The 13,326-nt window shown below is 41.8% G+C and overlaps 1 protein-coding gene across 1 annotated transcript in view; it reads right to left on the reverse strand.

Moving 5' to 3' along the window:
• FNDC1 (fibronectin type III domain containing 1) overlaps positions 1-13,326 on the reverse strand; it is a 108,749-nt gene that overhangs the window by 52,343 nt on the left and 43,080 nt on the right. Inside the window, exons 2-3 of the mRNA XM_048487933.1 lie at positions 6,738-6,944; positions 1,515-1,604 (exon numbers count right to left, since the gene is read on the reverse strand). Coding sequence (XP_048343890.1) covers positions 1,515-1,604; positions 6,738-6,944 — 297 coding nt within the window. The remainder of the gene's footprint in view (positions 1-1,514; positions 1,605-6,737; positions 6,945-13,326) is intronic.

Below are 13,326 nucleotides of genomic sequence, written 5' to 3' on the forward strand. Positions count from 1 at the left end.
GTGGAGGCTTATCTGGGGGATTCAGATTAGCCTGTACACTCCCACACACGCCAGCTGGGTGACCTTGAGCAAGTCACAGCTTCTCGGAGCTCTCTCAGCCCCACCCACCTCACAGAGTGTTTGTTGTGAGGGGGGAAGGGAAAGGAGATTGTAAGCCCCTTTGAGTCTCCTACAGGAGAGAAAGGGGGATATAAATCCAAACTCTTCTCTTCACTCTTCTTGCTGCTGCCACTGCTGGCTTGATTGAGGGGTGAGGGAGGCAATTCTGTAAAGTGGTGGTAAATTTGGTGGTGGTAAATTTGTCGCAGTACCCCTGGAATGTGCTCACAGCACCCCAGGGTACCGCAGAACCCCGGTTGGGAATTGCTGGTCTACAGAGTATAACAATACTACATAGAAATAGAATACAGGGATCCAGCCATTATGTGTTATAGCCATTCCTTCATAGAGATGGAAAAGTTAAGCAAGACTGTAGTCCTGTTCAATAGTTTTCTGCACTGTATTAAAGGAATAGCAGGAGTTCTTGCCTCCCTTGAAAGAGCCAGGAGAATCAATGGAAAATCCACCTAAATTTTAAGTTCCAATGACACATTGGATTGAATTGCATTAAATTGTATTAAATAGAATGCTGGTGTTAATAATGTTCTCTGCAAGCAAGCATACTGAAATAGGTACTAACCTGATAAAATTGCATTAAGGCACAGCTATATGGCAATGATTTTTGTCATCATGAATACCATTTCAAAAATTTTGCTCTCACTTCAGATGACCCATGTTGGTACCCACTAAAATGCAGATGGCTTTCCCTCGGACCTCCCCTCACCATCAGTGTTATAGCATGTTATACTGTACTTCAGCATAGTATGTAGGATACTATACTGTGTTATAGTACACTATAGTACAATATAGTAGGAATATACCAACATACTATGCAGATATGCTCCAAAAAGAATACAAAGAAAAATGTGTCTGCCATCTCTCAAGAGACCTGCTCAAGGCAGCAGAGCATACCTCCCCCTCTCATTATCAGATAGAGTCATCAGAAGTACACTGAAGTAATACTTGGAAGTGGGATGGGAATTGTGTCATCATTCTTTTTACAATCATGGGTCTCCAGATACATGAATAACTGGTCTCCACATGGACAAGAACCAGTGTGTCTGAGAAAATATAGTCCTAAAAACACATACTGTATTTTAGTAGCTCTGGCTCACAAATCTACAAAGCAGACTAACATTATCAGTGCCATAGAGCAGACACAGAACCAAGGTATCATGTCATGCAAATCTTCCTGTCACAACAACAGAATGCTCCTCGCTCTTGGAATCTACATTCTCACCAGTCTGCCTCCTATTATCATCCTCATTAAAAGAAGCAAAGTAAATCAAAATATTTCGTACACAATTCATTAGTATAACAGTGAAACTGCTTAAGTCACTTGTAGTGCTGGACTACATATAAATATTAAATATTTTTAGGCATGCTGTTTTTATACTTTGAGTTCAAGAACATACCTGCAGCTTTTAAAGCAGCCCGATATGCAGGTTGACTTAGTGCCTGGGAGGTCCTTGACTGCAGTGAAACCACATGCACTGATTCAGATGCTGCATTAAAAGGAAGAAATGCATAATTCTATTGTCATTATTACAACAGTTTAAAAATGTCTGTTTTCAGGCAGAATTCAATTCACTTAAATGTAGTTTATTGTCACTAACTATTAGAAGAAGGAAAAGAAGGAGGGGGAGGAGAAAGAGAAGGAAAAGAGTTGATTTTTAAAACCCACTTTTCTCTACCTTCAAGGAGTCTGAAAGCAGCTTACAAACTCCTTCCCTTCCCTCCTCACGACAGATACCTTATGAGGTAGATGGGGCTGACAGAGCTCTGAGAGGCCTGTGACTGGCTGAAGGTCACCCTGCAGACTTCATCTGTAGGGGTGGGGAATCAAATCTAGTTCTCCAGATTACAGACTGCTGCTCTTAACCACTATGACTATGCCATGCATCAAACGTAAACATTACTAATGTGGGTCTGGATTCAGATTCCACTATTCATACCCTGATATCTGTATTTGTAATTCAAATTTACAATACAATAATATGCAAGTTTCTTTTTATTATGTGTGCGTGTGGGCACAACAATACCTGCAATTCAGTAGCATATTTTTCAACAGTTTTAACATGTCAAAATAGGACTTACCCAAAAACAAATTTTAAAAGTTTTTTTTTAAAAAAACTAACCCCCCTCCTACCCACACTAGCCATAAAGGTTTTCTTTTTGATTATAGTTCTAGTTATTATGTGGGCAACAATGCTTGCTGTGCTCCCCAAAGAGCTGTGTCTTCTTTTATTATTATTTTCTTTTATTTATTTTCTTGGACCAGCTGATTTGGGTTTGTTTTGTTCTGTCCTAAAACCACTGCCTCAACAGACTTGAGCTCCTTTTCATTAAGACTTTTCATAAGTATGCCAAGTATGTCTTAATTAGCTTGGTTTTGGCGAAGGAACAGCTGGGGTACAGGTAGAGACAGTGCCTTCCCTCTCTATAGTTGCAGGGTGTATATTGTGCTTTATTTTTAAACTTATCTTACATAATTGTTATTATTTTAAAGTGGAGCCTAACTGGCTTAGATGGCTGAGAAAAGCATTCTTTGAGTTTTCAGCTCTTCCAGATTTTCTTTTTGTATGTGTTTTTATGTTCCTTGTAGAGAACCCTTCTTGCTGTTACCAAATGCCTGTCTTAACTAACAAAACTGAGTGAAAAATAAACATCTCTGAGGGAATAGTCCTGTCAAAGAGTGGGACAGGAATGACTGTTAACAGCCTGTGTGCTGGGTGAAAGCAATCAAATGTACAGACAACGTGTACTAGTGGGAAAAGTTTAATAATAGGCTAGGGGTAGGGAACCTGCGGCTCTCCAGATGTTCAGGAACTACAATTCCCATCAGCCTCTGTCAGCATGGCCAATTGGCCATGCTGGTAGGGGCTGATGGGAATTGTAGTTCCTGAACATCTGGAGAGCCGCAGGTTCCCTACCCCTGGGCTAGGTGAAGAACATTTATAAATTAGGTTAGTAATCTTCTAGGGAGAGAAGAGATCAAGTGTACCTATGGGTCTGAAGTATAAGGATTTGTTTTGGTTTACCTCAGTTTTATGTTTTATTTTTAAGGATTTTACCTAACTGCGAGGGCTGTGTGAGGATACTGAGTGAATGCACCTAGCTTATGTTTGGACCCTGTGTGTGAATAGTCATAAACCAGAACATCTAAGGAAAGGAGCTGTACAATCTGTGAAACATCTCTAACATCTAAGACGAACTTAAGTGGTGTGCTGAAGAAACCAAACACTATAAGTCTCTGTGTCAAACTCTCTTGTGAACAGTGTAAATATATTCTTGTCATCTCCTGTCTTATATGCTTCATCCAAATCTCCAAGTTAATATTCCTACCTTTACCATCTCCTCTGCCTATTAAATAAACCTGTGTTACTGTTTAAGTCTATATCTACCCCAAGTATTTAGTTTAGTATGCCTTTGTGAAGGGAGTGCCTGTGACAAATAAAAATAAAAGTCAGCAGACTTCCTTTGCCTTCTGGTGTGTGATAACAGGGTTGAGGGAAAGTGCTTTCAAACAAATGCTACCTTATTTCTGAAGCACCCCAATCCCTGAGGGGCAAAGGCAGGAAAAATAAGAGTGAGTGATTTCCCTGCCTTGGTGATATAGAAGGTTGAAAGGGGTGTCCATCACAACATCGATTACACATAGCAACAGATAATCCATTAATCGAGTCTTTATGCATTGAGTCTTCCACAAATAGCCACAAAAGAGAAGGAAAACCCTTCACTTGCAGCCATAAAATGTTTTGAGGGGGTAAGTGCAAACAAACAGAGGGAATTGAAAACATTTTGCAAATGTTCTGCAAATGTTTTAGGTGACTTGTGCAGAAAAGGCCAAAGGGTTTTCAAATAAAACATTTCCAGGCTGGAAATAAAACATTTTTGGAATGTAAGGTGGAAAAAACAATGTGGAAATTCATGGAGGAAACCTTTCATTTCCTCAAAATGTTTTAAAGGGTCATTGTCTAAGGAATTCAGTACTTTTTCTTTTCCTGAGGAAGACAGCATATTCCAGTGATGGTGAACCTTTTCGAGACCGAGTGCACAAATTGCAACCCAAAACCCACTTATTTATCGCAAAATGCCGGCAATTTAACCTGAATACTGAGGCTTTAGTTTAGAAAAAATGGTTGGCTCTGAGGCATGCGTTACTCGGGAGTAAACTTGGTGGTAGTTGGTGGCTTTGCTTTGAAGCAACTGTGCAACTCTTTGAACAGGTGAATCACGACCCCAGGAAGGTTTACTCAGAAGCAGGCCCCATTGCCAGCAACTGAGCTTACTCCTAGGTAAAAGATCACGCATAAGTTCTTCACATGAAAATCAGTGGGGTTTAATAGCACTTAACAGGGTTACCTACACTGCTTCGCCAAAATTAGGTTTAATGCTAATAATCGAGCCCAGCGGCACAGGCCAGCCTAGTTGTGGGGGGGGGGGGGCGACTCTGTTTCTGCATGCCCACAGTGAGGGCTCTGGGTGCCACCTCTGGCACCCATGCCATAGGTTCACCACCACTGGCATATTCCCTCTGCTTTTATGCTCTTTGAAGCAAAAATAGTTACCTAGCTTCTTTATAGTGTTCTTTTAGTAGATGAGCATCTTGACGTTATTCGGGATGGATTTCTAAGAAAGTTACTGGGTGCCTCATATTGCCTGGCAGGGATTGCTATTAGAGCTGAGTTGAAGATACACTCCCTGGAGACAGAAGAATGGGCTTTGATATTTAGTTGTCAATTAAAAACTCTCTTCTTGAAGGAAACCTTTTAAGTCTGTTATCAAATGACCCATATGTAACCCAAGTTTGGGTATATGGATGCCAAACTTAAGAGGCTAGGACTGGAAAATACTTTTTTGTCAACTATGTACTTTTTTACAGTTTGCTTTCCCGTGGAAAAAAAGAGACCTATACATAGATTGACATCAAGAAACTCTTATTACAAATGGAAGTGAAATTAATATATACATTTCTAACATATGAGCCTTTTGGGTTAAATCAGGCAATAGACTTTTCAAGCTTTCCATAATCTTAAAATGAACAGTAATGCCTCTTTAAATCATCATGGTCCCTGTGAGTATAGGCAGTAATATTCTAATGCATCTCAACTAAACTAAACTTGTGATTAATCAATCTTCAGGGGAATCACACTTTCTATAGCAGTACAATCCCCAGCTGATAATAAAGATTTAGAAACATTAAGATATGCAGTTCACAAACTACCCTGTTTCCCCTAATATAAGACATCCCCGAAAAATAAGACATAGTAGAGGTTTTGCTGAAGTGCAAAATATAAGGCATCCCCCGAAAGTAAGACATAGCAAAGTTTTTGTTTGGAAGCATGCCCGACGAACAGAACACAGGAAAAAATAAGACATCCCCTGAAAATAAGACATAGCACATCTTTGGGAGCAAAAATTAATATAAGACACTGTCTTATATTCAGGGAAACACGGTAGTAGCATGCTCACTGAAGCTTCACTGGCTGCATTGCTGCCCAGATGAATGGTATGGGTTGATAGTTTGATGGTCGGTTTGAAGGTATAAGTTATATTTTGTATGCAAAGTATCTTTTAAATTGTATTTATATTTGGTTACAAATATTATATATTGTGAACTGCAATTTTTCCAGCTTGCAAGGATTGATGCCTACAATAATTTTGGGCAAGACAGCATTTCAGCTCTTCTGGCTGATAAAGTAGGAGCTTTTGCCTTGCAAAAAGGGGAAGAATTACTGGAAAACATGTTTCGGATGTGAATCCTTGTGGAATTAATATCTTACTTTTGGTAGTCTCTTGAGGACTTTGCATATGCGATTTTGGACTCTTGAATGTGCTGAATTCTTAGATGTGATATTATTCATGTTTGGTTGTTTGTGGCACTTCCTATTAAATTATTGCACAAGTTTATAACATATTTAGTAAGGATACAATTATTTTCATGTGGCCAATAGTATAGTGTTTTTTCTTTGCTTGTAATTTTGTGCTTCTGCACTACACTGAGTTGTATTTTGGTAAAACATTTATACAGTCACATAAGGTAATCAACAAACAGTAATCAAAAGCTTGGCATATAACAGTAAAAGAGAGAGTGGGGAAATCTTTGTTGGTTTAGTTTGGATTACCCAAGTAGTTTTTAAAAGTGCGTTAAATTTTTAGGTTATGAACAAACTACAGTTTAACATTACACTACATTTTCGATGTAAACTTAACATTACATTCTGCAATGTATAGTTTACATTGAAAATGGAAGATAATACATACAGTTTTTAAGGCAAGTCCAGATTGGGGTGGGGATGGTCATAACTATTGCTCATCAATATCTATTGATGGGCGGTATAAAAGCCTCTAAATAAATAAATAAATAAATAAATAAATAAATAAATAAATAAATAAATAAATAAATAAATAAATGCTTTCTTAGCAGCATTCAAAAAGCACAGTCAAGCTCTTGGTACAAGAATTTTAGGTGCTTTCATTTCATTCAGTACTTTGTCTTAATAATTGAAACAAATTGTGGAACAAAATTTCTGGGAGAAAGGACTGTAGACAATGCCTCATTTAAAAATAACATAAAAATGTCACTGTGTACGAAATAAAATGGACTTATAACTATCACAAAATATGTGACTTACCTAGCTTTTTCATCTCATCATTTCGTTCTTCTTTTGGCAGTGGCATATAGCTCATCTTTCTATTGCTTTCTCCATATCTTGAGCGATAACTTGGATATCTGTGTGGGCTCCTGAAGCCTGAAGAATGGGGCAGCCTCCACCGTACAGATGACCTGTGAGGTGATGACTGGTCACGTACTCTCAAAGATCTGTTTGGCACTTCCTTCTCTTAAAAAAATGTAAAACACACAGACACATAAAATTAAGAGTTACTTCTAAGTTTTCGTCATGTTATTTAACAAACGAAACAAATTTTTACAGTTATACATCTATTAATTGGGGAAAAATAATAAGAGACAGTGGTTCTGAGATGAAGACAGAGGAGTTTACAGTAGGAGAAAAGAAGGCACACAGTCATATACAGAAACATAATGAGTTGGTGTGCTAGGGCCAATAATGGTTATCAAAAAAAAAAAGCCTTCACCCACTGCTGTTTTAAAAGTACTCTAGCTACCGTGTTTCCACGAAAATAAGACCTACCCTGAAAATAAGCCCTATCACGATTTTTCATGATTTTTGGAGGATGCTTAAAATATAAGCCCTACTCCAAAAATAAGCACTACCGGTAGTTACAGATCAGGATGGTGTGATCCAGCAGGGTGCTCCCTGCCAATGAGAATGCAGCTTGCATCACACGTGACGGGGAAGCAGGGGCTGCCAAGAGCCCGCCTTAATGAATTGTGAAAGTACTGTATTTCCCCTAAAATAAGCCCTACCCTGAAAATAAGCCCTAATGCATCTTTTGGTGCAAAAATTAATATAAGACCATGTCTTATTTTCGGGGAAATATGGTAGTTCCAAACATTTAAGCTGATTTTGCAGAGCAACAGAAAACTGAAAATAATTGTTTTTTGCATCTGCTTTAAATTTCATGCGACAGGGTCAGATCTATCACCTAGATCTGTAATCTATATATATATAAATCTATCAGTGCGTTTTTCTGCTGACAGGTAATCTTCCAAACTACTGGACCGATTGCTTTGAAATTTTCACACAACGTCGAATTCGTGTGCAGCCATGTTTCCATACTGTTTCCACACCTCCTGTTATGTACATGTCACAACTGTGCCAGTTATTGTGTACATGCCACACCTGTGACAGCTGGAACCACAGTTCTATTCCGCAACAGCGCCATCTGCTGGCAACACCCTCTGATACAAGGGAAACAACCATGCCTTCCTTGAAAACCGCTGCCATCTGGAGTGAAAAAGATGGGGCCCGCCATCTGGACATGGCCCACCCACCCTAGCAGAGGAAGGGGAAGGGGAGGGAGGGTCCGGGGGTTTGCTGGACCAAACGCTCTGAAATTTGAACACAACGTAGCTCATGCCTCCCAGCATGTTTTAAGCTAGGTAATTCACCTGCAAGGGAAGGGAGTGAAAGATACAGGGCCCGCCACCTGAACATGGCCCACCCACCCTAGCAGAGGAAGGGGAATGTTAGGGAGGGGCGGGGCGGGGTGCCATGCAAGGGAACGGGAGAGAGGGAGGGGAGTGAGGGGCCCCTTGCCCCTCCCGTCCCTTGCAAGTATTGTGCAATGACACATGTTCGAACCGTTCGCTTCCCCTTTTCTTTCTTTTCCACTTCACCAGACTGAGCCACAGCAACGTGTGGCCGGGCCCTCTAGTTACATATACAATGCATTCTTGTGCTTTTTGTTGCATTTTCCAATTCTGTTTTGGACTCACCAGCCTCCTGATAGTAGCTGGCATGCTTAATACCCACACACTAGAGTTTTCACCAAATACAATTCTACAGGATGAAGAAATGATTATGATTATATCACGTGGTGTATATGCCAGCAATCGTTGTACTTAATGGGTGCTGAATCGGTATCTGCTAATATTTTATGTGACAAAGCTCTTAGTTCTGTCACTTATCTTAACCAGCATACATCTAAATTATATTAATGTGGTGAATAAAATAATCTGTGTAAAAATAACAAGGGGGGGGGGAATCCAACCATCCTCCAAGTAGTCTTGCTCCAATCAAATGACCACTTAATTTGGAGAATGATTCCTTAGATTGGAGGACAGCTGCTAACTGCAGCCAATAGGAAAGGAGGACTTTTTTGGTAACAACTATTGGCCCTCCTCACTAGTTCTAGTATTGTTTATGTGCTTTTACTGAATTTTTTTATTTAAAATGTTTTATGTGCATTGCCTGATTTGGTGGAAAGGCAACATTAAAGTGTTTTAAATAAGTAAAGAAAAGAAGATAAAGCAACAGAATGGGAAGTAACAGTCACATAAGACCTTTTTATTAAAACTAATCAAACTATGGGCTTTTCTGCATAGGGATTTCCCATCAGTTCTGGCCCCACAGAGCTTAGATTTATCCTTTTATTTTCACACATATTCATGTGCCTTATGTCCCAATGCAAAGGGAGTAGTGAATTGCTGTTCTGTGTGGGTTTGTGCCAGCGTCTGGCCACCCCTCAGCTACATAATGGTGAATCCTGGAAATGGTCACTGCTATGGAGTGGAGTAGGGCAGGCCAGTGCATTCCCAAGGGAGGAGCTGATGTTAGTCAACTTTCACTTGGGCTGTTAGGGGTGGTAACACAGGGGGTGGCATTGGAGGGTTTTAATGTAAATGGGGGAGGTTTTTTGGTTTTAGCTGCTTCTCCATGTCATGTGAAAGCCCGCTGAAGGTGGCAGCGTGGTGCAGAAGCAGCAGCATCCCTAGCCACCTTGGGCTTTGGGTTGAGATGCCCATTTTTGCTTCAGTTTTTTCTTTCAGTTCTTTTGATACCACTTTTATCCCAATCCTTTTCTGGAAGACAATTTTGAGTTGCCATTTTCCTTATACATAATGCTTATCTCAGTTTTCATTGTCCCACATACTTCCACCCACCTCCTTCCCACTTTTGATGATTGGACTGTTGCCATCATGCTCCAAAATGTGGTAGCTGGACTACTGACAGGAATTGATTACAGGGATTGTAACAGAGGCCGTTTCCGCACGGCACACATTCCTGGTTACAACCAGTTTCTTACACTCTGGGTCTGTTTTATCCTGGTTTCTCCTTTCACATGACTGCCCATCAGAAGCATACCAGGAGAAAATGGTGCCTGGGGCAACACCTGCTCAAGCGCCCACTGTCCCCACCCCCGCGCCCCATTTACGGCAGCCTGGTTTCTTACTGCTTAGCTTCTGAGACTGGGCTATACCATGCTGCTTTCCCTCCACCTTTAAAGCCATCAGCCCCTCTTCCTGCCAGAGAGATGAGTGGGGGGGGGGTGTTTTGCAGCTTCAGAGAGATGAGTGGGGGGTCTGCAAGGGTGTTGTGGCTTCCACCAGAAGGGTGGGGTGGGGGCATTTTGAGCCCCCCATGTGATCAAAAGAGTGGCGCCCGGGGACATGTGAACACACATGTCCCTTTGGCAGATAAGCCACTGCTGCCCATTTTGTGAAGGAATCCAGCGAAGACCAGGAGGAAATATTCAAATTTCTTTCACAAGAGCCCGGGACTTCTGTATTTACATTGCAAGTATATATGACCAAGCCTGGTGTCCTGCGTTCTGATTGGCTGTTGCTTTTGAGTGGCAGCTTAAACGAATGTCAGGCGGGGAAATCAGAGGGGCAGATGGAGGGGTGGGGAGATCAGGCGGCTGGGCGGGAAAAATAAACTGGTTCTGCTCCCCTGGTGTTTGCACCGTAGTGGGCTCATCCCAGGATTTCTGAAAAGAATCACAAATTTGGAAATTTTTAAATACACCAGGATGAGGGAAATTTTCCAGGGCAAACCCACTTGAGGACTGGGAACCGTGAGAAATTCTTGCACGGAACGGGATACTTCTCTTGCTCAACCAGAATATTTGGACGGTGCAGAAATGGCCAGAGCTGACAGAGGTGAGGCAGATACTGACTAGAGATAGCATTTCTATGGTGGCACCTTGTATTTGAAATGTCTTCCCCTTTAAATAAATCATATAGATTAACCTGGAACAGCACAAACTTCTTGCCAAGAATTGAGAAGCATAACACATACCACATCTATTATCTTCTCAGTCCTCCTCATGCTCCTGATTAAACAAATCAGAAACTTATAAGGAGCAGCAGTGGCGTAGGAGGTTAAGAGCTCGTGTATCTAATCTGGAGGAACCGGGTTTGATTCCCAGCTCTGCCGCCTGAGCTGTGGAGGCTTATCTGGGGAATTTAGATTAGCCTGTGCACTCCCACACACGCCAGCTGGGTGACCTTGGGCCAGTCACAGCTTCTCGGAGCTCTCTCAGCCCCACCTACCTCACAGGGTGTTTGTTGTGAGGGGGGAAGGGCAAGGAGATTGTAAGCCCCTTTGAGTCTCCTTGCAGGAGAGAAAGGGGGGATATAAATCCAAACTCTTCTTCTTCTTCCATGCCTCAGTAAAGTTCCATGAGATGTTTCTGTCTAATAGTACACATGGAGGAAGAGTTCATTGCCCTGAAGGCATCAGACTCAGTAAAGACAGTAGCAGAAATATCAGAGAGCAGGGAGGAGTCTGAAACATCACTTCCTCATCATCCCTACTAGCATCAACACACCAAAGAAACAAACCAGGAGCCCTAGTTCATCTGTCCTTGGTGAGGAGAAGCCTACCCTGAGAACTTTTTGACAGTGCACTTCGGGGGGAGAGTCATATGCTTTATATTTTATTCTCATATTTTCATTTGCCACCAGCCCCTGGAGCTGATGGTTCCTTCTGGGATGCCACTGGGACAGAACTGGGCTTGCTGCCAGCTGAACAAGTGACCGGCGCCTTTGCTGTTTTCCCTGCCCCCTGCCCCTTTTTTGTGGATTTCCCTGGAGTGGAACTGCGGGGCTTGGCCCCCTGATTTCTCACTTTAAATGCCATGCTCCAATTTATGAATTAATAAATGAATGGACATTATAGCTCCACCACTCAAGGTACTAAATGCCAAAAAATACTGAAAGGGTTAGTTAGTTAGTTAGTTAGTTAGTTAGTTAGTTAGTTAGTTAGTTAGTTAGTTAGTTAGTTAGTTAGTTAGTTAGTTAGTTAGTTAGTTAGTTATTTAACACCCACAACCTATGACCACTATGGCCACCCAGACTCTGTAACCCGCAGTATGTGGGCCCAACTGGAACCCTGGCATAGCGCTCACTGCCCTTGGGCTAAGAGGAGAATGGGGGGTGGGAACGTTAGCCTGACCAATGCAACAATTCACAAATAAGCCAAAACAAAAAAAACCCTTATCCCTTCCTTGCCTGCTGTTGAAAGAGCCCACCATGGACGATCCCTTGCTAGAGACGGAGACCCCCAGAAGAAAAAAAACCCTGTGCCCCAAATGCTGCTTGAGGAAAAAGGATGGGGTGGGGCTGACCGTATGGGCTGGACCCACTAATGGCTTGCTGAGTCTCCGAAGCAGCAAGTGAACTGTAAACAGGAAGGGGGGGATGAAGCATCCTTACCTCTCCACGTGTCCTGATAGCTGCCGAGACTTTCTGATCGCATTAGACGCAGCGAGGCAAGAGGGCCATGGAATGCCTGACCACACCTTAAATGGGGCGCAGGTGGGCCCACTGACATCAGGATGTTGCGTCCTGACGCCCTGATGAGGACCAATGGCAGCGCTGTGCTCAGCCATGCCCAGCCGGGATCCTGAAGCCCTCGCTGCCCAAACCTGGCCAGAGAGGGGAGGGTGGCAATGACACCACCCTTCCCCCATCAGAAATGGCGGCCACGGTGAATCCCGGCTCCTCCTTTGTGATAAGCATTCTAATGAGCCATTTAATTGAAAGGTAGAGTGTACATCTTTTAAATAAAATAAATAAATACAGCATCTACACTTGTAGAACCTAGACAGTCATAATGTCCTTGCTGCTAAGATGATTTGCTTTGTATTCCCTGTGCCACTCATGGAGCAGTTATAGATTTACCAGCCAGTTACTAGTTTACAGATGTAGAGACACACAGCGTAATTCACACACAACTCACAAGTAGGTACAATTCTCATAAACAATAAAATAATTTTGCTAGCTGCTCAATATGGTCCATTTGCAGAACCACATGAATATTCCCTTATACAGCACATTTTATTCTGAAGAATTTAACAGGCTCATTTTAGAGATCCACAGATTTGGCACTTCTATAGTCTTTTATCTCTTCCTGCTTTTTATTTTGCAATAACTGAGAGTTATTGCTAATTCTTTATGAAGACTGAATGTGCTCCTACTAGCCACATAATTTAACCAAACCGACTTTGGCAAGAAGAAAGCTGTATTTGATCAGTTTTGCCTCCACCAATAAGCACCTCTGCTTTCCAACTGGAATTAGTATAAAGAGTTTTTACAGGACAGAGGAGTCAAGAGAAACCAAATCATCCAGAAAGCCACATGGAAAGCATTCCATTTAAAACATACGTGGCTTTCAGCAAGAAACTACTTATCTGATTTAGTTCTAGCTGATAGCTTTTAAAAATAGGTCTGTTCAGGTCTTTGTAGATATTCTTCATCATAGATCCAAAAGGTGCTACTGATTGAATTTGGATTTCAGTTTGCAGTCAGCACGCCCATCTCCTCATGGAGAGCTATTCTAGCTGCCCAAATAA

This window comes from Sphaerodactylus townsendi, linkage group LG01, assembly GCF_021028975.2.
Source record: "Sphaerodactylus townsendi isolate TG3544 linkage group LG01, MPM_Stown_v2.3, whole genome shotgun sequence".
Classification (NCBI taxonomy): Eukaryota; Metazoa; Chordata; class Lepidosauria; order Squamata; family Sphaerodactylidae; genus Sphaerodactylus; species Sphaerodactylus townsendi.